Source organism: Protopterus annectens, chromosome 2.part1, assembly GCF_019279795.1.
Source record: "Protopterus annectens isolate FY-2018-M chromosome 2.part1, PAN1.0, whole genome shotgun sequence".
Taxonomy (NCBI): Eukaryota; Metazoa; Chordata; order Ceratodontiformes; family Protopteridae; genus Protopterus; species Protopterus annectens.
In genome coordinates, this window is record NC_056729.1 from 285,262,635 (window position 1) to 285,287,587 (window position 24,953).

At 46.2% G+C, this 24,953-nt stretch overlaps 1 protein-coding gene across 3 annotated transcripts in view; it reads left to right on the forward strand.

Moving 5' to 3' along the window:
• The window catches only part of GNB1 (G protein subunit beta 1), a 1,803,552-nt gene that overhangs the window by 1,589,331 nt on the left and 189,268 nt on the right, over nt 1-24,953 (forward strand). For all 3 annotated transcript variants that reach the window (XM_044062129.1, XM_044062128.1, XM_044062130.1), the window contains one exon: nt 23,431-23,647. In XM_044062129.1, coding sequence (XP_043918064.1) covers nt 23,431-23,647 — 217 coding nt within the window. The remainder of the gene's footprint in view (nt 1-23,430; nt 23,648-24,953) is intronic.

Here is a 24,953-nt window from a genome sequence, read left to right on the forward strand (position 1 = left end):
CTCCAGAGCTGGCTTTGCCACTGCTGTTTTGCAGGGCCCTATAGCTGGTCCTAATACTGTATAAATCCATCCTCCCAACCTTAGGTTTGGGAATCTACCCAAATGTAATGACTGCAACAGTGAAAGATGAACATAATACAGTTGTGTACACTTACCATGAATGTAGATGTTCAAGTGTATTCACTGTTGCAGTCCTGGTTACCCTCCCTCCTGCCCCCTGTTTTTCTTTTACTATACCTCTTCTTTCTTTTATTATGCTTAAAAGCCTTTTTGGTGCATTTGCTTTTGTTTGGAGGTATATTTTTGTGTTTGTTATTTTATATATATATATATATATATATATATATATATATATATAATATTTTGCTCCCCATTTGGGGGGGCACCTGACAGGTGAGGCAAGAAAAACTGATGTAATGGCGTCGGCTGCATGTTTTATACCCCTGATGGCCTGACGTCATGGAAGGAGGGACAGCAATTGACACAGGACCCAAGACTTTGTTAATCAGGCCGACTGAGGGCAACCTGCCAACACATTACCCAAATGTAATGACTGCAACAGTGAATACACTCGAACATCTACATTTATGGTAAGTGTACACAACTGTACTTTCCTGGTTCCCAGAAAAGAAAACTCCTGGCATCCTATCCTGGATCTGTCTATTCTCTACAACTTTCTGGTGGTTCCAAAATACAAAATGCTAACTCTCCAACAGCTGCATCTGATATTGTTAATCCTCGTTCATTCCTTATGTGTGGGTATCGGTTCCGACCTCGGAACCGAGCTGGCCATCTTCCACGCTCACGTCAGCTACAAACTCTCGAGCTTAAACTCTTACCCAGAATTCCCCTCTCCCTGTTGCCCCTCTTTGGTCTAGTGGTGGGACTTCTGCCTTTGAGCAGTAGGTATGCGAGTTTGAAAGTGTCTGTCCCAAACTTTTGTGGGTGTCGGGAGGGGGTGGCCTAATGGTTAAGGTGGTTGCCTTACAAACACAAGGTGCAGGGTTTGAGCCGCCTCACAAGGGGTAACTGACTAGACTTAAAATTGCTCGCAAGGGGAGTTAGCTTAGTACTAATCTATGAACCCAGATTTAGTTTGCCGCGTCACCATTCGGTCATGTCAAGCAACGTTTCTTGTGCTAAGTACAATATTTTGTTGTCATACTAGTCTAAAACATCTTTTTCTCTCAGAAAAGTTACTAAATTGTTTTCTCTTACCTTATCGCATTTAGCGACTATCCCTTCTTGAATCTTTTCAATCCCCTTCATCCTAATTACTGCAAGGTATTTTCTTCTTTACCATCATTGGTAAGCCCCTTTTCCTCCTTACCTTTGGGTATTTCTTGTACCATTGCTGGTATTCTTTCTGATTTTCCTTCTTTCCTAACATGGCAGATAAAAAAAGGTAGTCCAGGATTTGAGATGTTCAGATTGTGGCCATACATTACCTACTTCAGATGCATATTCCGTGTCCATTGCTTGGGTGTGCCTCATTTATCAGTTGACCCGCCCTGTGGAATTTGTAAGAATTTCTCTAACAGGACGTCGATTGAGAGGAAAAAATAAATTGTTATTGAAAGGGCTACTTAAATCTGCTTTTTCAGAGGCTATTTCTGAGTCTGAGGCTTCAACCCCTCCAAGGTCCCATAAGAAAAAGACTGTTGAACATACAAAGGCCAAGTCTCTTCCTTTGTCTCCAGCTGGGGACTCCCACCAACTGAGACCCAAGAAGGCCAAGCTTTCCATTTTGGATCTGACTTTTTCGGCTCCAGCCCTTTCGATGCCTAGACCTTCGGCACCGAGGCCATCAGTGCCATCGGCACCGACTAGAGTGCCCTTTTACCGTATCGGTACCGAGGGTCTCCTCGGTTCAGACTTCTCCACCGGCTATCCAGTCGATGAAGACCGTTACCACATTGGCTCTGACACCGTACCCGGAACCAACAACTCAGTTATCGACACTGATTTTTTTGGTCCCAGCCTCAGCGCCGACAACCACTTTGGCACCGACCTTATCGTCAGTGCAGACCATGACTTCTTCACCGATTATTTCCTCATTGCAGACACCTGTAGTTCAGTTCCTTATGGCCCTGTTGTTTTCAGTGCAGACTGGTGAGGTGGGCACCAAGCATGCCCCATCTTTGGATAGACCTGACTTTCCCTCAGCCATGTATGTGAAATCCACCAGAACCCTCTCTGAACACATGTTGCGTCTTGTGGATCAAGTACTTTTGGCCAGAGGTATCCCGCCCCCCCAGGACCTATTCTTCCTTGGGAGGTGATCACCCTTTGCCAAACACCCCTACTTATTCTCCTCCTTCATTGCCTTTGAAGCCCCTTGATATAGCACAGTCTTCCCTCTCTACGGTTCCCTTTATGGACCTCACTGAGGAACCGCAATTGCCTTTGTGGCAGGAGAGTTTTGCTAGGACCCAGGATGTCAGCTGTGGCATACGTAATTTGGTGTTTCACAGGCATCCAGGGACTCCTGAGTCGGCAGGCTGAGCCACTTAGGGGAGGGGTGACCCCTGTCCTGGGCACTCACCCCTCTTCAGGTGGACCAGCCTTCCAAGTAATGGAGAAGGCTTTGGCATTGGCTGTTGATACTATGCTGTCAATCTCCCCACCCTCCTCTGGACCGCAATGTACACAAGTCGCTCCTAGCGGACACTGGGCGCAAGGGGCTCAGGATGTACTCCCACAGGAAACCCCTTTTGCGTGGTCTTCCCCAGCTTTTCCCTCTGAGGAAGTTCATCGAAAAAGCTTGTGCAAGAGGAAGCACATGGGCTCCACAGAGGAGTCCCTTACTGAAGATACAGACTTTGATGATGGGGAAGGGTTCCCTTTGGTCACCCTCTGAGGTATCCTTTGGTGATATCCTTGAAATCCTTTGAAATCCTTAAACAGAGAGGTGACTGGCAGCCCTCTAACCGACCTCTGAAGAGTCTGTGTTCCTGCAGGCCTTTCGCACTCTGGCCCCCTACCTCCTGGGTTACTCCACCTGCCGACGAACTGGTCCGGCTTGTTGTGCAGTGTGCGTGGAAGGCTCCTGACACCGTTGAGGCCATTCCCCGGAGGCCAGATAAAATTTTGTCCCCTCCTGCTACTGACCCACATTGGTCCAAAGGTCCTCCTGTAGATGCTCTGGTGGTGGCGGCAGCAACCAAGAAGGACCTGGCGGAAGAAGAAAGCCAGACTGTCCATCCGTCCAACAGAGAGTCCCAGGCTCTGGACAGAATAGGGAAGCTTAATTATGCATCTGCGACCTTTGCAGTCAGGTCCCTGAATTATATGGCACACTTTACCAGGCTTCAAAGGGATTTAATTTCTGAGCTCTCAAACTTTGGCTAGTGCCTTGTCTGAGATCTGTGACAAAGTGGCCTCTCATCTGGCCACCAATGAATCGATATCTAACTCCTCCATGTGCCTGATATCTCACGCATCAGGAGGAGCAGCTAGAGCGGCGAGTTCAGGCGTTCTGAGACGACATGCCTGGATGCCCTTATGTAATTTCGCGGAACCCTTCAAGGCTTCCTTTCTCAACGCTCCCATCGAAGCCTCTTCATTGTTTGGACCCAAGGTTAAAAGCACACTGGCCAGATGTGAACAGGATGGTAAGACCCTTTCTGCCGTGGGTGTCCGTTATTCTTCCCCTCAATGGGCTTTCTTCAGAAACCAGAAGAGTGGGAAGATATGGTAGAAAAAGCCTCAGGGTCCTTTCTGTGACACACAGGCCGAGTTCTCCCCTAGAGGCAGAGGGGGAAACTCACAGGGAAGGAACCCTTTTCGGGGCTGAGGGGGGTCCATGTAACCAGGGTTCTGGGGACACTCTTCCTGGCCAATCCTACCAGTGCTTCTGAAGGGCAGCCCAACTCCTTTCCTCTGGAGGTGGTTGGGGGTCGTTTCTCCTTGTACCCTTCTGCCTGGCTAACCATCACCACTGACTCTTGGGAACAAAGGATAATAACCAGAGGTTACCATATTCCCTTCAATCTTTGTCCTGCCCCCCCCAACAAACTTACCCAACGTTCCACCCAGTCAAAGGGAAGAAGCAGCATTAGAGATATCAAAGCTGCTAAGAAAAAGTCATCCAAGCGCAGTCCCTCCAGACCAGATAGAATCCGAATTCTACTCCAGACTATTTTTGGTGCCAAAGATAACCGGGGACTGGAGACCAATTTTGGCTCTCAGTGTATTGAACAAGTTTGTAAGAGTACAAAAATTCCAGATGGTCACAATACAGTCTAGCCTCCCGCTTTTGGAAAAAGATGATTGGATGTGCTCGATAGATCTTCATGATGCATACTACCACATAAAAGTGGACAGACCATCAAGAAGATTTCTGCGCTTCCATGTGGGAGACGGTCGCTACCAGTTCAGAGTACTGCCCTTCGGACTCTCTACAGCCCCCAGAGTGTTCACAAAGTGCATGGCAGTCATCACAGCTTACTTGTGACTACAAGGATTCCAGGTGTTTCCATACCTAGATGACTGGCTCATCTCCGCCCCTACCAGACCTCTATTGGAAGCAGCCCTGGCATACTCTCTCCTCGCTGCACAAAGGCTAGGCATAACCATAAACTGGCAAAAATCCAATCTCATCCCATCTCAATCCACAGAATTCATAGGGGTCATCTTGTATACAAAGAATTGCAGAGCATCCATTCCAGAGCACAGAATTCTAAGGATAAAGCAGCAACTGATCCCAATCCTTTCAAGGGAGAAATCCACAGCTCACTCTGTCCTACAGCTAATGGGTTCCATGGCAGCCTCCATCACCATTGTCCTCCTGGCCAGGTTTCACATGAGGCTTCTACAATGGCTACTGCTCACCCAATGGTATCCTTTTCAGTATCCTCTTTCAGCCAAGATTCGAGTAACTCCCATGTGCAAACAGGATTTAAATTGGTGGATGACCCACAACCCATCACAATGGTCTCGCCCCTTCTCCCCCCCAGCAGCCTAAGGCTACAGTGACCACGGACGCCTCCCTGATGGAGTGTGGGAGGCTATGTCAGGGACAGATGGTGCAAGGTACTTGGTCCGAATTGGAGGCCCAACTGCATATAAATGTTCTAGAGCTGAGGGCAGTGCTTCTGGCATTGCAAGCATTCCATTCCCTGCTGCCGTCTGGGACTATTGCAATACAATCAGACAACATGGAGGTGGTCTGGTACATTAACAAACAGGGCGGAACCAAAGCTTACCCACTTTGTCGAGAGACCATGAGGATATGGCAATGGGCGATGGCTGCCAACCGTTTTCTTCTAACAACGCACATTCTTGGGAGTTCCAGCGTGATAGTAGACACTCAGCAGGTGCATTCTACAACCTCACGAGTGGTCCCTGAATCCCTTGATAGCGGTGGAGATCTTCCACCGCTGGGGCCATCCTTGCTGCGACCTCTTTGCATCCCCGACCAACTACAAATGCAACTACTTTGCCCTGATTCCCTCTCCAGGACAGTCACCCAGGGATGCTCTAGTCCACGAATGGCCCTCAGGTCTTCTTTATGCATTTCCACCTCTCCCCCTCATTCCCCAGTTTCTGAAGAAAGCCCGCCGGTTGAAGAACAAGGTGATCCTCATAGCACCATATTGGCCTCGTCAGATTTGGTTCCCGTTCCTTTGGTCCCACCTGCTAGATCAACCATGGATTCTCCATCCAACCCCAGGGTTGATCTCCCATCCGCAGAATCTGATTCATCTCAACTTGGACAGCCTGAAGCTCACAGCTTGGCTCCTCCAATTCCCTTGATTGCCAGGCAGAATGATCTTTCTTTGCCAGTATGGGACATTGTTATTGCATCTCATAAGTCTTCCACTAGAATTACTTATCTAAGCAAGTGGAAAAGATTTACCCTTTGGCTGAAAGAAAAGCAAGTAGATCCCTTTTCAGCACCAGTGTGTCGATAGTACTGGAGTATCTAGCCGACCTATTTCAATCGGGTCTATCGGCCTCTACCATTAGAGTTCATTTGGCTGCAATATCTAATTTCCATGAGTGTGTCCAAGACTCCTCTCTTATGTCACACAAATTATGCAGGACCTTCATAAAAGGTGTGAATCATCTAAAGCCCCCTTTTAGAGAACCTATTCAACCATGGGACCTGTCATTAGTTCTACAAGCTTTGACAATGCCACCTTTCGAACCAGCTTCTTCTTGCGACCTCAAGTACTTGTCATGGAAAACCTTGTTTTTGGTCGCCATTACTTCTGCCAGATGTATCTGAGCTTCAAGCCTTATGCATCAAGAGTCCATACTTGATTTTTCATAGAGATAGTGTCATTGAGAACTAATCCTTCCTTTCTGCTAAAAGTGATCTGTGAAATGTCCACTAACAAAACCATTGAATTGCCAGTTTCCTTTCCCAACTATTCAAACAAAGGAGAGTATTGCCTATATACCCTAGATATTCACAGGCAAATTCGCTTCTACTTGAACAGGACTAAGGCGCCTCGTAAATCAGACCAGTTAGTTTTGGCCTATTCTGGACCTAGATTAGGATGTGCTGTTGCTAAGGTCACATTGGCTAGATGGTTGAAAGACTGTGTGACCTTCATTTATACACAACGTAATATTCCATTGCCTTCTACCATTAAGGCTCATTCGACAAGGTCGGTGGCAACTTCTGCTGCCTTCCACGTCAGAAATTCTTTATATGACATCTGTGCAGCTGCAGCTTGGGCTACACCTCATACCTTCATCAATCATTACAAATTGGATTTGACCTCCAGGGGAAGAGCATCTTTTGGTTCTATGGTGCTCAGGAATGTCCTTCCATGAGAGCCTCCCAGGAATAGAGGTAGCTGGTGACTCTGTCCCACACGTAAGGAATGAACGAGGATTAACAATATCAGATAAAGAAGTTATCTCTTACCATAACGTTCCATCTGTATTGTTGATCCTCATTCATTCATTACGACCCTCCCTCCTTCCCCCTCATGTGGCTTCTAGTAGAGCTCACCATCCGGTTCTTTTAGATCATTTGACCAGAGGTGGCCTCTACCTTCTTTTGACTTGCAAACTCAATGTGAGGTAACAGGGAGAGGGGAATTATGGGTAAGAGTTTTAGCTCGACAGTTTGTAGCTGACGCAAGCTTGGAAGATGGCTGGCTCGGTTCCGAGGTTAGAACAGATACCCACACGTAAGGAATGAATGAGGATCATCAATACAGAGGGAACGTTATGGTAAGACATAACTTCTTTTTCCTATGCTAGCCAAGGATGCCTGGCTGGCAACCCTAGACTTAAAAAAACTTACCTGCACATCCCAATTGGGGAATCTTGCAGGAAATACCTACGCTTCAGGGTAGGCTCCATTCACTATCAGTTCTCTGCACTTCCCTTTGGCTTATCTACTGCGCCCAGGGTGTTCACAAAGTGCCTAGCTCCTGCCGTTGCATTTTGCAGGCAGAGAAATATTCAGATTTACCCATACTTGGGCGATTGCCTGATTCAGGTGGGAAGTCAGGACTTGCTATTACAGCACCTGGCATTTGTAAAGAGACTTCTAACTTCACTGGGGTACACTATCAACGAGACAAAATCACACGTAATACCCTGCCAACAGAGTGTATTCCTGGGAGCAAGTTTGAACACAACTTCCCAGATGGCATTCCTCACTCCAGAGAAACAAATTTGATAACTTACTTCACCAACTGGCCACAAAAACCCAGCTATCTGCAAGAAAATACTGCAAGCTTTGGGGTTCATGGCCTCTTGAATTCTGTTAATTCCATATGCAAGACTGCATATGGGGAAACTTCAGTGTTATCTAAAAAGTCTATGGTGTCAACATTCTCAGGATCTGGAAACAATAATTCCTATTATTCCTTGTCTAAGGGCAGAGTGCCTTTGGTGGGTAGAGGCCTGCAACCACAACAAAGGGACTCCCTTTCACTCTACCCCCTGCTGCCCAAACCCTAACAGACGTATCAGACTATGCATGGGAGGCTCACATGGCAGGGCAGTGCATTCAGGGCAAAGGGATCCCAAAGCAGATGCACCTGCATATCAATCAAAAAGAAATGTTAGCTGTACAGAATTCTCTGACAGCCTTCAAAGACCTTATTCTTCCAGGACAACTATTGGTAAAGACAGACAACACCGCAGTTATGTGGTACATAAACAAGCAGGGGGGAACCCATTCCTGCCAACTCTGCAGACTAGCCATGGCTCTGTGGAGCACAGCCTTGAGTAACCAAGTCCACCTACAAGCTCAGTTACTGCCAGGCAAACTAAATTCACTGGCAGATGACTTAAGTAGAAATCTCATGGACCCACATGAATGGAAACTGGAACCCAAAATATTCAAGGTCTTGAGGAACAAATGGGGGACACCAGAGGTAGACCTGTTTGCCTCCCCTCAGAACCATCAGTTGGGCAAATACTGCACCAGAACTTCCCACAGTCAAGCTTGGAAGGTGGGTGCCCTGTCCTTTACCTGGGAAGGCCTCTGTCTATGCCTTTCTCCCTCTGCCTCTCCTCTCAAAGGTTCTACTAAAGATCAAACAGAACAAGCCAAGGACAATCCTGATTGCACCAGACTGGCCACGCCAGCACTGGTACCCTCTTTTGCACAGTCTGATAGTGCTACAACCATGGCACTTGCCTCAGACCCCCTCCCTGCTGTACCAGCAGGAGGGCCAGATTCTGCACCCTAAGCTTCAAAACCTGAACCTTGTAGCCTGGCTATTCCCTTGAGCCCACGTCTAGCAACCCTTAGTAAGCCGGTGCTGGATGTCATTCTTGAGGCAAGGAGACCCAGTACTAGAAAATCCTATTTAGAAAAATGGAAAAGATGCTGTTCCTGGAACCAGTCTCGGGGGATGGGCACAGCTGTGCCCAACTTACCTAATATACTAGATTACTTAACAGAAAAGCTCCACAAGGGCCTATCCTTCTCTTCAATTAAGATTCATGCCTCAGCCATCTCATCATCATTATAATACTGAGCCACCCCTCTTCTCTCATCCTCTGGTAAAACAGTTCCTTAGAGGGGCCAAAAATGTAAGACCCCTCCAGGAGAACTCTCACTCCAGCCTGGGACTTTAACTTTGTATTGGAAAAACTTACTCTCCCCCCCCACCCCCTTTTGAATCGGCTGCTACAGCAGAGTTGAAATTCCTGTCTTGGAAAACAGCTTTACTTTTAGCAAGAATAGTGTCTGAACTGCAGGCCCTTATGGCAGTGGAGCCCTTCATTATCTTCCATTCGGACAGGGTTTCCCTTTATGCCCAAGATGGTGTCTAGTGTGGCTTTAAACCAGTCCATTCATTTGCCTACTTTTTTCCCTAATCCTCAGAATAAAGAGGAAAGTATACTGCATTCTCTGGACGTGCACAGACTGCTTAGATTCTGTTTGGACAGGACTAAGACTCTCAGAAAATCTAACCAGCTGCTAGTCAGCTTTGCTGCAGGGGCAGAGGAGAAGGCCATTTCAAAGCAAACCCTTTCCAAATGAATAACACACTGCATCCACTTCTGCTACAAGCACCATGGAAAAACTACCCCACAGGGGATAAGAACACATTCCACTAGGGCTGCATCTACCTCTACCGCTTTTCATAGAGGAGTCCCTACCAGGGACATCCTGTAAGCTGCAACCTGGAGCTCTGTACATACTTTCACCAAGCATTACCGCTTGCCTGTCTTTTATAAATCCAGAGCTGGATTTGCCACAGCAGTCTTACAGGGCCTGATTGCTACCTTAACTACCTCCACCCTCCCTTAGCTTTGGGAATCAACCCAAATGTGATGACTGCAACAGTGACACACGAAGAACATAGTACAGTTGTGTACACTTACCATAAATGTAGATGTTCGAGTGTATTCACTGTTGCAGTCCTGGTTGCCCTCCCTCCAGCCCCCAGACTTCTCTTTACTTTTATCCATCTTTTTTGTTTGGCATACTGTATATCTTGTGTATTTGCTTTTTGCTAGGGGGTTCCATGCCATGTAATTGCTTCGTATTGTGGGGGCACCTGACATCTGGGGCAAGAAAAACTGATGTAATGGTGCCGGCTGCATGTTTTATACCCCTGACAACCTAACGTCATGGAAGAAGCGACAGCATCGATGCAGAAATCCCAAGACTCTAGTATTCAGGCCGGCTGAGGGCTACCTGCAGGCAGGTAACCCAAATGTGATGACTGCAACAGTGAATACACTCGAACATCTACATTTATGGTAAGTGTACACAACTGTACTTTCTGTGCCCTCTCTAATGCTAGAACCATTCGCCGTAGAGCTCTTTTTGTAGACAATTATTTTTGTATTCCGTCTTTGAATTCCGATATGGAGTCAGTCAGCCAACAGTCCACTGACATTCTGATAAAACATAAGAGACGGGCCACACAAGGCTAAGCCTTCTGACAACGCTACCGCTAAGCAAGTCGTCAGTTTTCCGGAATTCAGTGAGGCACTTTCGCAGCCCATGATGCACGACTCGCGTTCTACGCAGGCCTCTGCTGAGACCCTTTCGGAGTCTGATATGCCGCAGAAATCCACTTTGTCTTTCGAGCCTTTAGCGGTCTCTGCCTTGGTTGGGTCCAGAGCCGTGACTCAGGCACCGGCTTCCAAGGAGGCCATTCGCACTACCGATTCTAGACAAAAAAAAATTACATCTTCTCTTCTACCATTTCTCAGAGACTGATGGATTCGCTCAGGCCTCGAAGCCAGGCCACTCCTAGGAAATCTGCTTCTAGCCACCATCTTGCTACTGCTCTATCACCCCAAGCTCAAATGCTTAAAATGGCGGAGGATCTCATTTCCCTTATCCAAAGTACTCAAGCCCCCACTCCAAAAAGGAAAACTCTTCTTTCTCCAGAAATTGACAGACCAAGAGTTTGTGGAATCTGATTATTCTGCCTTTGAAAAGGAATTCTGCAGGGCCTCCTGACCCATACCTGGGGCTCTACCTATCGTTCCACCCTTTACCTCAGCTTTGGGAATCCTCCCACAGGTGATGACTGCAACAGTGAAATGCGAAGGATATAGTACAGTTGTATACACATCATAAATGTAGATGTTCAAGTGTATTCACTGTTGCAATATTGGTTTCCCTCCATCCCCCATTTCACATCTTCCCCTAGGTGGACACATGCTTCCCTAGGTGGCTCTTAGCCACCAGGACCACTTCTCCCTTTTCCCTTGTGCTTCTGATGGGTTAGGGCAAGAAAAACTGCTGTAATGACATCGGCTGCCTTGCTTTGTAGTACTGATGACCTGGCGTCAAACTACAGGCGACAGCAGCCAGCACACAAAAACATTGATTCTGGTATTCCAGCCAGCCGACGGCTACCACAGCAGGGATAACCCCACAGGTGATGACTGCAGCAGTGAATACACTAGAGCATCTACATTTATGGTTAGTGTACACAACTGTACTATGTCTCCATCTGCTGAAAGCACGGCAGATTGGCAAGTTTTCAGCCATTGTCTCTTCAATGCCCTTATGGCCCTACGCCAGACCTCTGTAGGAAGCTCTACCATTGTTCCTCCACTCCTGAGCCCTAGGCCTGACTCCACCAGGAGAGACTAAGGGGAGCTTTCAGACTCCTCCTCAGAGGATTCTCTCTTTACACTTCTCAGATCTCCTCTCCACTGGACTATGGCTCTCCTGAAGAAGAGACCGTAGACTCTTGACTCCCCAGCAGAGGTTTTAACCTTCGGAGAGATTGTTTGAAAAATGAACTGACCACTTCGTGGGAATCCACTGTCATGACTGAAGTACAGAAGAGGATCTATGACCTCATACAGATGGATACTCCCAGCCCTTCAGCTGTGCCTTGTATTCTGCCTGCCTTTCTGGATGCCTTTTCTACAGCATCCCTCATCCCTGATTCACTGCTTCCAGCTCCACGCAGGGCTGATAGACTGTACAAAGTTCCAGAAATAGAGAAGTTTCTGACAAAGTGCCCTCTAGCTGATCCTGCCACTGCCTCCATCTCCACTGATAGGGCTACCAAACTGTTACCCACCACTACTATTCTCCCAGCTGACAAGGACAGCAAGACAATGGAGCATCTGGGTAAGAAGATTTACACTTCTGCCACTCTGGCCTTCAGGGCCACCAACTACCAAACTCGCATGGCCAAATACTCCTGGAAAAAGCCCCCTGAGGACTTGACCAACATCCCAGATTGTGTAGCCAAAGCTTCTCTGTCCTCTGTCAGGTGAACAGACACTCCGTAAGGTGTAGTTATGATGCAAATGAAGCCTCAGCTAGGTCAGCTGTATCAGCTACTGCCTTGAGATATTCTTGGCTACGCCTTCAGCCTCTCCCTGATGATTTCAGGGCTAAACTGACTGATGCCCCCTTAGATCACTGTGCCTTATTTGGCTGTAAGGTAGCTGACCTTTTCAAGTCTCCAACAAAAAGGCAAGGAAATACAGGACCTAAAACACCTGCTGATATCACCCATTTCTAAGTTCTATAGGATCTGCCCTGTCAGGACTCAATTCATAAGAAAATAGTCCCGACCTATGGCTCCCACTAGGACCAGGAGACCACCTAGAAAGCAGCTGCTCCCCCTCCCCCAGGCTAGAGCTTCTCCAGCCCCTAGCCAGCGATTGCCCTTTCAAGACAGGACAAGAAGTGTGTGACTACCTACCAGTCTTAGCACACACCCCCATGCCTCTCTACCCCTGTCTGCCCACCTCTCTCACTGTCTTCCTGTGTGGTCCCACATCACTTCAGACAAATGGGTCCTTTCCGTCTGAATGGCTACTTCATGTCCTGGATCTCCCCCTCCTGTACAAAAAGGCATTCCTCAACCACCCACCAGTCAGCTCCTCCTGCTACAGCCTGTATTGCAAGCACTGCTGACTCAAGGCACCATAGAACCAGTGCCTGTGGAAAGAAAAGGAAGAGGGTTTTACTCAAAAAATTTTCTGGTACCAAGGAAGGACCGTAGAGATCTATTCTAGACCTCTCACTTCTCAACCCTTTCCTAAAGGTCCCCACCTTCAGAATGCTCACTCTCCCCAACCTCTTCCCCCTGCTCCTGCCCCAAGGGTTCTTGGCAACCCTAGACATAAAGGATGCTTATTTGCCCATCCCAATAAAGCCCACATTCAGGAATTGCCTGAGATTTTCAGTGGGCTCATCCCACTTTCAGTTTTCTGCCTTAACCCTTTGGGCTTTCCACTGCACACATGGTCTTCACAGTGTCTGGCTCCCAGTCATCGCCTACTGCAGAACCCAGGGAATCCAGATTTTCCCCTACTTGGATGACCTACTAATTCAGGCAGACAATCTGAAGACCTTAACACTTCATTCCCAGTTTCTTCTGACCCTGTTGCAGTCTCTAGGATTTCAGATAAATTACCAAAAATCCCACCTGCAGCCCACTCATGACATTGTCTTCCTGTGGTGCAGGATCCGCACAGACCTCATGAAGGCCTTCCTGCCACCAGACAAGATGTTCTTCATGTTTCACTGTTGCAGTCATTACTTTTGGGTTATCTGCTTGCAGTAGCCCTCAGTCGGCCTGATTAACAAAGTCTTGAGTCCTATGTCGGTTGCTGTCTCTTTTTCCGTGACGTCAGGTTGTCAGGGGTTTAAAACATGCAGCTGACGTCATTACATCAGTCTTTCTTGCTGTGCGGTGCTTGAAGCAGAAGCAGTTAGCAAGTGCTGGTTGTGGCAGACTCATGAAATTTTCATTTTTGAGTTTCAGAACCGAAGTCTTCAACTAAAAGCGAAGTACCCCATTGGGGAAACTTTTTCTTGCTCTAGACAGATGTCAGTAAAAGTAAATAATTGCATTTCTTGTGGAAAGCAAATACCTCATAAAGGTTTTCATTCGTACTGTATTCTTTGCCTAGGCCCTGACCACTACATACCTTGCTGTCAGTTTTGTGCCTTATTAAACCACGAACTATCTGTCGTTGGTATATTTGCACTTCTAAATTTTTTGGTGCTCTGTTCAATTATCCTGATAGGTCTTTGGTAAGCTATCCGACTACCGACACTTCAAAAAAACACAAAGCTAAAGACAAAGACGGGCCGCCTAATTCACCGGTACTCAGTGAGTTGCTTTTGCAGCCCCTGATACCTGCTACTTCAGATTTGCAGGCCTCTACTGAGACCCATTCGGAGTCCGGTATGCCATGAGATAGTTCAACTGTGGAACCTGCGGATGTATCTACCTTGGATGGGTCCGGAGCCCCTGTCCAGGCACCGGCTTCTGAGGGTGTATTCAGGCCTACTGACTTGCATATTAAACCAGCACCATCTTCAAGGCCTAAAACTCAAACCATGCCTAGAAAACAGATGCCCAGACCGCATGGTCAGACCTCTATGCCTAAAAAACAAATGATAAGAATGACTGAAGACCTTATTACTTTAATCAGAGGAAGCCAACCTTCCCCCTCTACGAGACCTAGGACTGAGTTTGCTTATACTTCTGACCAGGATTCTGAAATTTCCTGTTTCCTCTGATGACCAGGATTTACCCTTATCTTTACCTATGAGCATTCTGATGCAGGTGGCTCTATTCCCACTGCTGCCCCCCAACCCCCCCCCCCCCCCGCAGCGGATTTCTCTTTTGGTGAAACCTTGCATACTCTCAGAGTTTTTTTTATTGGGAAAGTCAGGATTTCTCTGATTCTAAAAAGAGGTTTAGGGATTTCTTACTCCTGCCACAGCACAGGCCTTTAGCTATACCTCCTGTACTGGACATTGTTGTTGATGCCTTTTCGGAATCGAGCATGGCCCCTGACTCTCTACCTCCTGCTTCCAGTAAATCTGATAGATATTACAGGGTTCCTGACTCTCACAAGTTCCTTTTCAAAAATCCTACTGCGGATCCTGAAACAGTTTCACAGGGACCCAAGGGCATTAAAGCTACTACTGCCAAAAATCCTACCCCGTCTGATAGAGACTCCAGGGCGCTGGATAGATTGGGTAAGAAGATATTTACTTCTGCAACTTTGGCCATAAGGGCCTTGAATTGCCAGTTTCATATGTTAAAGTAGTTCTTAAAAAGATGGAGGAAAAAGCTAAATCTATGCAAACTGTTTTGATTTGTTTACAAGTACAACCTCCAAAATTTAGTAGGCATTGGCCCTCTAAGAATTGGTCCTTTCCTGCCTCTCCTAGACCTTCTCAGTCCAAACCCAGATCCAGCAGAACACCCAGGCTTCAGTCCCAGGAGACACACAGGACTAAGTAATGGGGGGGTCTCCACTTCCAAATTTGGGAGTAATAACCCCCCCCCCCATGGTAATCTGCCTCAATGACTTCTTTTTAAAACTTCCAAGCACTTCTCAACTGACTGCCCCTTTGGGGGGAAGATTGCACTTCATGGAAAGAACTGGGGCTCATTACCCAGGAGAAATGGGTTTTAAATAGTGTCCCTAGGATACAGATTTCACTTCCACATGTTACCAACTCCAAGCGGTTGGCCGGATCTACCTCCAAATCAGTGGGCAGAGGCCCAAAAGCAAGTACTCTCTCTCTCAAGCATAGAGGCTATTCATTTGGTACCAGAAGAGGAAAAGGGACAAGGTTTCTACTCAAGATTTTTCCTGGTACCCAGAAAAGACCATTCATGGCGTCCTATCCTGGACCTGCCCACTCTAAACACCTTTTTGGTGATTCCAAAATTCTAGATGCTGACTCTTCACCAGTTGCTTCCTATGCTAAACAAAGATGCCTGCTTGGCAACACTACATTTAATGGAAGCATACCTGCACATCCCAATCAGGGAATCTTGCATAAAAGACCTACATTTCAAAGCAGGCTACATGCACTATCAGTTCTCTGCACTACCCCTTGGCTTATCTGCTGCGCCCAGGGTATTCTCAGTGCCTAGCTCCAGTCATTGCATTTTTCAGGCAAAGAAATATTCAAATATACCAATACCTGGACGATTCTCTAATTCAGGCAGAAAACCAGGACATACTTTTGAATCATCTGGCTTTTGTACAAAGGGTGCTAACTTGTCTGGGATAAACAATGATCGAAAGTAAATCACACCTGGTACCCTGTCAACAAGTTATATTCCTGGGAGCAAGCTGGAATACAACTTCCCAGATGGTTTTCCTCACGCCAGAGAAACAAATTCATTTGACAACCTACTTCAAACAAGTGGCTACAAAAACCCTGCTGTCTACAAGGCAAATACTACAAGCCTTGGGGTTCATGGCCTCCTGCATTCTTCTAATTCCATATGCAAGACTGCATATGAGGAAAACTACAATGGTATCTAAAAAGCATATGGTGTCAACATTTTCAGGATCTAGAAGCAATGATTCTTATCATTCCTTGTCTACGCCTAGAGTTCCTTTGGTGGGCAGAGGCCTGCCACCAGAACAAGGGACTACCATTCACACTACCCCCTGCCGCCCAAACCCTAACAGACGTGACAGACTATGCATGGGGGGGGCGCACACCTTTCAGGGAAGTGCATTCAGGGCAAATGGAACCCAATTGAAATGCACCTTCACATCAATCATAAAGAAATATTAGCTATACAGAATGCTCTAACAGCCTTCAAGGACCACATTCTTCCAGGACAATTAATGGTAAAGATGGACAAACACCACTGTTATGTGGTACATAAACAGGAGGGGTATGCATTCTTACCCCCTCTGCAGACTAGCCATGGCATTGTGGGACACAGCCTTGAGCTACCAAGTACATCTACAAGCTCAATTCCTGCCAGGAAAACTAAATACACTGGCAGACGGACTAAGCAGTAACCTCATGGACCCACACGAGTGGAAACTGGAACCAAGGATTTTCAACATGTTGACAAACAAATGGGAGAGCCCAGATATAGACCTGTTTGCCCCCCCCACAGAACTGTCAATTGGAAAAAATTTGCGCAAGGACTCCCCACAGACCAGCTTGGAAAGTGGATGCTCTGTCCTTCAGCTGGAAAAACCTATCCGTTTTTGCCTTTCCTCCTCTGCCTCTGCTGTCCAAAGTACTACTAAAGATCAAACAAGACAAACCAAAGATGATTTTGATTGCACCAGGCTGGCCACTCCAACACTGGTACCCCCTCCTGTGCAGTGTGTCGTTGTTGGGCCCATGGCACCTGTCTCAAACTCTTACCTGCTGTCTCAGCAGGAGAAACTAGATTCTGCACCCTCCGCTTCAAACACTGAACCTAGCAGCCTGGCTAATTACCTGAGCTCTCCTTTACTATCCCTTAGTAAACCAGTGATGGATGTCATTTTAGAGGCAAGAAGGCCTAGTACTAGAAAATCTGATGCTGAAAAATGGAAAATATTCTGTGCCTGGAACTAATCTCAAGGGATGAGCGCAGCAGTGCCCAATTCACTTCAGATTTTGCAATACTTAACCGAGATGCTTCACAAGCGCCTGTCTTTTTCCTCAATAAAAATTTATGCCTCAGCCATTTCAGGTCATTGTAACACAGAACCACCCCTCTTCTCTTTTCCACTGCTCAAGCAGTTCCTCAGAGGGGCCAAAAATTTAAGACCACCCAGGTGAGCTCCAACTCCAGCCTGGACCTTAACTTTGTATTGGAGAAACTCACCCTTCCTCCTTTCGAGCCAGCTGCTACTGCAGATTTAAAATTCCTTTCTTGGAAAACAGCTTCTCTTTTAGCCATCACTTCAGCAAGAAGGGTATCTGAATTACAGGCCCTTATGGCAGTGGAGCCTTTCATCATCTTTCATGCGGACAGGGTGTCCCTCAGGATCAATCCCTCTTTCATGCCAAAGGTGGTATCCAGTGTGGCCTTTAAATCAGTCCATTCATTTGCCTACCTTCTTTCCTAATCCACAGAACAAAGGGGAACGGATACTGCACTCCTTAGATGTGCACAGACAACTTAGATCCTACTTGGACAGGTCTAAACCTCAAAGGAAATCTGAACAACTGCTGGTGGCATTTGCTGCAGGGACAGAGGTGAAGGCTATTTCAAAGCGAACTGTTTCCAAATGGATAGGCCATTGCATTAATTTCTCCTATAAGCACCATGGAAAAACTATCCCACAGGGGATCAGACCCCACTCAACCAAGGCTGCATCTACCTCTACAGCCTTTCCCAGAGGCGTACCTACCAGGGACATCCTAGAAGCTGCTACCTGGAGTTCTGTGCATACGTTCTCCAAGCATTACCATTTGCCAATTTTCTCTAAATCCAGAGCTGGCTTTGCCATTGCAGATTTGCAGGGCCTTATAGCTGGTCCTAATGCTATCTAAATTCCTCCTCCAATCCTTAGCTTTGGGAAGCTACCCAAATGTAAACAGTGAAGCATGAACATAGTACAATTGTGTACACTTACATAAATGTAGATGTTAGAGTGTATTCACTGTTGCAGTCCTGGTTACCCTCCCTCCAGCCCCCTGACTTCTTTTGGCTATACCTCTTCTGTCGTTTTTCTTGCTTAAAAGCTTTTTGGTGTATTTGCTTTTTTGTTTGAGGTATAACCTTGTATATTTATAGATTTAATTGCTTCCCATTAGGGAGGCACCTGACATCTGGGGCAAGAAAAACTGATGTAATGACATCGGCTGCATGTTTTATACCCCTGATGACCTGACGTCACAGAGGAAGAGACAGCAACCCACGTAGGACCCAAGACTTTTTTTAATCAGGCCGACTGAGGGCTACTGCAAGCAGAGAACCCAAATGTAATGACTGCAACAGTGAAACATGAAAAAAATCCACAGACCACCTGTGCTGGGTCCAACAAGCATCAGAACTGACTGCAAGACTGTATCTGAAATTCCTGGGTTATATGGCAGCCACCATTCCCATGCTGCCGCTACTAAGAATGCACATGAGGAAGCTACAGTGGCACCTTCGGTCAGTCTGGACCCAGCATTCTCACCCCCTGGAATTCAGGGTTCCCCTTCTACCTTGTTTGAAACAAGAAATTCAGTGGTGGCGGTACAAGTGGTCAACGACCCAGCACTGCCTCTCTAACTACCCCCTCCCACACCAGATCATGCATACAGATGCTTCAGGTCTGGGCTGGGGTAGCCACATTGGACGAAAGACATGTGCAAAGTGTGTGGCCAGTCTCTCACTCACTAGAGCACATCAGTGTCAGAGAGATATGAGGGCTTTCCTGTAGCTCTGCACGAATTCCTACCTAACCTCCATCCTGGGCCACTAAAGATTTTCACGGACAATACCACTGTCTTGTGGCTTCTCAGACTGGGAGGGACCAAGTCTTACCTCCTTTGCAGACTAGCTCTAATTGTATGGGAGCTAGCCTCCTCACAGGGGATTACCTTACAGGCAGTTTACATCCCCTCCCTCCTTAATGTCCAGGCAGACTATCTCAGCAGAACCATTACGAATAACCACTAATGGATGCTTCTCACAGAGGTCTTCCTGGATCTGGTCAACAGGTGGGGTACACCTCAAATAGACCTGTTTGCCTCCTCCATCAACAGGCAACTACCTGGGTTTTGCACCAAGACACCAGACCCCAAGCCGCTGGCAACAGATGCCTTCTCAATTCCTTGGAAGGGGAAATTTCTATACGACTTTCCCCCTTCCCTGTGATTCAAAAGGTGCTGCTGAAAATACAGCAGGACAAACAGAAAATCTTGCTGGTGACTCCCTGTTGGCCAAGACAGCAGTGGTTCCCCCTTCTCTTCCATTTGTCCAAGGGCAATCACCACAAGTTAATCTCCTCTGGGGACCTAATCACACAGCACAAGGGAGCTCGGGTACATCCACAATGGCAGTCTCTACACGTCACCCTGTTGCTGATACAATTATGATCCCATTCAGACACAATCAAAATGAGGATATGCTCAGTGTCGTGCAAGAGGCCAGAAAACCCAACACAAGAAAATCTTACCTAAGTGAAAAGGTTTTCCATATGGTGCCACAAAAGATAGTTGGACCTGCTGACAAATGACATCCCTCTAGTCCTGTCTTACCTGTGTGAACTGCTACAGACCAATTTGGCCTACACCTCTATAAAAGCACACTTGTCTGCAATGTCTGCGTGCCTCCCTTTAGATCCATCCCTTGCATACAGACTACCTTCAAAACTTTTCCTCAAAGGGTACTTCACCTAACACTCCAGGAAATCGTCCCTTCCTCCCTGGCATCTTAACCATGTCCTGGAAAACTCACCCCATCTCCCATTGAGCCAGCAGACAAAGCTCCCCTAAAGCTTTGCACATGGAAAACTATTCTATTAGTGGCTGTGACCTCTGATTCAAAAGCTGCTGCTGAAAATACAGCAGGACAAACAGAAAATCTTGCTGGTGACTCCCTGTTGGCCAAGACAGCAATGGTTCCCCCTTCTCTTCCATTTGTCCAAGGGCAATCACCACAAGTTAATCTCCTCTGGGGACCTAATCACACAGCACAAGGGATCTCGGGTATATCCACAATGGCAGTCTCTACACTCACCCTGTTGTCTCAGCAAGGAACAGAGGTTATTCCAAAATATTTCATCAAGTCGTAGGGATCGTATAGGCTCATTCTAGATCTTTCTCTCAATACCTTTCTCAAGTTATTGTCTCTTCAGACACTTTGCCCCATTGCTTCTCAAGCCTTTTTGGTTTCTCTGGTTTTCAGGGACACTTGCTTCCATATTCTTATTCACTCTCTTTTTAGGAAGTTTTACTGTCATTATTAGTTATTTGCTTTGCCTTTACCTTTTGGTTTTTCGACAGCTCCAAGGTCTTTACGAAATATATGACACCTGTTGTAGCCTTCTATAGGCTTCCTGGGATTCCAGTATTCCCTTTTTTGAATGATCTTTTTATTTGGTCCCTCTCTCAGCAGGCCCTGGTTCAGAGTCTGCATTTCACTATGCTGCTTTTGCTCAGTGTGAGGTTCACCTCAGTCTATGTTGACTCCCTCTCAGAACAAAGTGTTTGAGTTGCAGGATTCAGACCTTTCCAGTGCTGGCTCCAGGGTCCTCTCTTACTGCTTATTCAGAGCCTCCTCTTCCTCTTGCAGTCCTTCCCACAAGGGAATTTCTCCCAGCCCTGTGGTGCATAGTATCCACTATTTCAATGGTTATCTTTGCCAAACTTATTTCAGTGGTATTTTAGAACTGTCGCTCCAGTACTGCCATCCTCTGGAGTATCTTTTTCCTCTCTTGCTTGGTCTCAAGCTCAGGCTCTGCTGGTGGATTTACCACTTTTACCTGAATCTAGGTCTGCCTTTCTAGGTCCCCCTCTCTACTCAAGAGCTGCACACATGCTTCCAGTCACAGTTGGGGAGCCTCCTCCAGTAGGTCTTTGGATGAGGGCCCCCTACTTCTGGCTCTCTAGACTTTTCATTCCCTTCGGGTTTGAGATCCTCGTAAGGTATTTACAGACAATACCACAGTTATGTGGTACATCAGCAAGCAAGTTTTACCTCCTTTGCCGGCTGGTTGTGCAGGCTTGAGATTTTGCAGTCTGCCATCACTTAGTTCTTCAGGTGGCATACTTTCCTTCAGAGCACAGTCTGCTGACAGATTTCTCTTTCAGTAGGTCCAGAACAGATCCTCATGAATGGGTGCGTCACAGGAAGGTGTTTCTGGACAATGTACATTGGTGGGGTACTCCTCAAGAAGATCTTGTTTCCACTGTGAATGATCAACTTCCTGAGTTCTGTTCCAGTGTGTAGAGTCCTCTGGCTTGGAAAGTGGATGCCATGCCTTATTCTTGGAAGCGGATGTTTCTATATACCTTTCCCTCTCTTCCTGTACTACCACAAGTCCTGCACAAAATCATGTGAAACTGGCCCCAAAATCTTTCTGGTGAGACTGTTTTGGCCCAGACAGCACTGGTTCCCTCCTCCCCTTTCATCTGACCAGGGGAGTTATCACAAGTTGCCTCTCAGGATGGATAGTCTCACACAACACAAGGGATCTCTCATTCACCCTCACTTGCCCCACTGTTCACTTGACACTGGGTGATAGGGTATGGTTTCCTTTTAGACATCAAATTTCTGAGGATTGGTTTTGCAGGGGCCAGAAAACCCGCAACTAGAAACTCCTGTCTCTCTAAATGGAAATGATTTTCTATTTGATGTGTTAAGCATGACCTGGACCCTTTCCTATGGTCCATTCTTGCTTGTGAGTTGCTTGATTCCAGCTTGGCATATTCATCTGTTGAAGATCATTTGCCTGCCATTTCTGCTTGTCTGCCTCTAAATCCATGAATGGCATCTAGTTTTGAAGTCAAACAATTTCTGAAAGACATCCTTTCATATTCATTCTCCAAGAAAGCCTGTTCCTCCTTTTCTGGCACCTTTAAATTTGTTCTGGACAAATTGACTCAGCCTGCAGTTTCATCTTCCCCACAGCATTGTACTTGGAAGATCTTGGCTCTTACTTCTACCAAGAGGGTCTCTGAACCTCAAGCACTCATGGTAGCTGTACCTTTTCTTTTTTCCACATGGACAAGGTGTCTCTTCATACCAGTCCTCCTTTTATGCCCAAAGTAACTAGTGATTTGTTCTTGAATCAGTCCACTAATCTTCCTTTTTTTTCCATTCTCCACAAAATCCTAAAAAGGGTTGTTCACACCTTGTATTCCGTAGATGGCTCTGATATTACTTAGACAAGCCAAAATGTATCCATGAATCTGAGCAACATTTTGTTTCCGTTCGTACCAGGAGATTGGGTTTGGCAGTGTCTAAGCAGACCATCTCCACCTGGATCTCTAGGTCCATTTCTTTTTGCTATTTTCACGGCAAGCAGCTTTCTTTGTTTGTGCCAATTGTACTAGGGTGGTGGCCTCTTCTGCTACTTTTTTCAAGGGTATGAATACTAGATCGATCTTGGAAGCCGTTTGGTCTTTTCACACTTTTGCCAAACATTACTATTTGGATGTCATTTCCAGGACCAGGGCAGGTTTTGCCAGGGACATCCATCATGGATTTTTGGAGATTTTCTTCCCATACTTTCCAGTAGCTTTTGTACTCTCCCAAGAGCAAAGAATACTGCAACATTGATAAGGACATAGTATAGTTGATTTAGAGCTTACTGCAAAAGTAGATACCTTGCTTCTCACTCTTGCAGAATTCTGTCCCTCCCTCCTTGTTACTTTCTGTTGCCCTCCTCCTGGCCAAGTATTCCATCTTGTATCCTTTTCACTCTTCCTTCCTGGATGTACATGTTGTTTTCCTGTGGTCCTTCTGGGGCGCTTCATTTGAGGATTAGGTGTCCATATATCACATATGTACCTTACTCCATTGACATAAGACATTTGTCTGATGTACATCTGGAAGGGTGTAAAGGTTTTGGTATGCTGGCTGAATATTTGGCTATCCTCTGCAGGGTATCCCAAGAGTAAAGAATACCGCAACAGTGAGTAGGACATCTACTGTTATGGTAAGATCTTGTACAACTGTACTATTTTTGAGAATTCATCTGTAGATTTTGATTTATAAAAAGTGTAGATTTGTTTCAATTTGGTTGCAACAGATACTAATAGTCAACATATTTTTTTTTTTTCTCACTCCAAAAAAGTTCTTCCCCAATGGCAATGCCTTTGCCACAGGCTCAGATGATGCCACCTGTAGGCTGTTTGACCTTCGTGCTGATCAGGAGCTAATGGTTTATTCCCATGACAATATTATCTGTGGCATTACTTCAGTAGCATTTTCCAAGAGTGGACGCCTACTTTTAGCTGGATATGATGACTTTAACTGTAATGTGTGGGACGCACTGAAAGCAGATCGTGCAGGTGAGTAATTTGATATTTAATAGATATTATAGTACTGGAGAAAAAAAGCTGTTTTGTTAAAGAATGCCATGTGGTATTTATACTTGCTCACCATTCCCCCATGTAGGATGGTTTTGAGTTGTCTGCTCCCTTTTGAGCAGTAGTTTTCAGTATTACATATTTCATTATGCTAACTTTTCTCTCTTCACCATTCAATAGCCTAACTAGAATACCAAAAGAAAGGGAAAACTGCCCTAGAATCCTGTTCATTCAGTCCATCTGTTCTGATTTGTGGGTCCTCTAACTCCATCTTGGATCTGATCCGGCCAGTTTAGTGCTATAGCCTCAAGCCCTTCCAAAATTATTTTCCCACAATTTTCTGGTCTTCCCTGAGTAACAAATCTTGTTTGCCACCCCTTTAAGATGCACTGCAGCTCTTCCCAGGAAAGTTGTCTGCCTCTTTTTGAATAGTTTTGTGAGAAACTTCTGCTCATTCTGGTTTTTGAACTTCTACTCTGTTTTTTGACTTAGTAAACGTTATTAGATTAGTTAGGGATGGTTTTTTTCATACTTTTTTCCTAGTAGTTGTAAATATTTTCAAAATTTCTTACTTTTTATCCTTCAGCGTATGGCCACATCTCATTTTGTTTTCATAGTTCTGGGGTTTCCTGTCTTGACTAGCTAGTATTTAGGATTATAGTATTTGGGGATATACCATTTTTCTTTGTTGTGGCTGTTTGGGATTATAGTAAAATTATGTTCTACAGTGATAGATAATTAAGATAGGAAACCCCAGAGCTACAAAATCAAAATGACATGAGGCCGTGAGTGGAAGGGCAAAAAGTACTGAACTTCATTTTGTGGCTGTGATGTCTGTGCGGACTTCGGACCCAGAGCTCTGTCGTATAGGTGGACCAGGGTCTTACTCAAGGACCTTCTGTCAGATCCAGTGTCTTCCAAAATCAAGAAATGGACAGAAAAGCATTCAACGCAGGAATGCAGGCAGAAGCTTCGGCTCCAGTTTTGACCCCAAAGACACCCTGGCCAGAACAGCAATGTACCCTCCACCTCCAGATTCCGATCCCTTACACACATTGCCATCTGAGACTTCTATGAGTACAGAGTCCTATTTCCAGACCTGCATCCACCTTGTCTATTAAGTCATTCAAATCTTATCAGTGTGGATCTGGTAGTCTGTTGCAGAAGTTTTTTCAGACCAAAATCAAGATGGAGGTCAGTGTGACTCTCTAGATTCTGAAGTTGTTTTGATCAGTGCTTTTCACTCCCACCTAGGTGCCCTCACAGGACCCACCGTACAGATCCACCT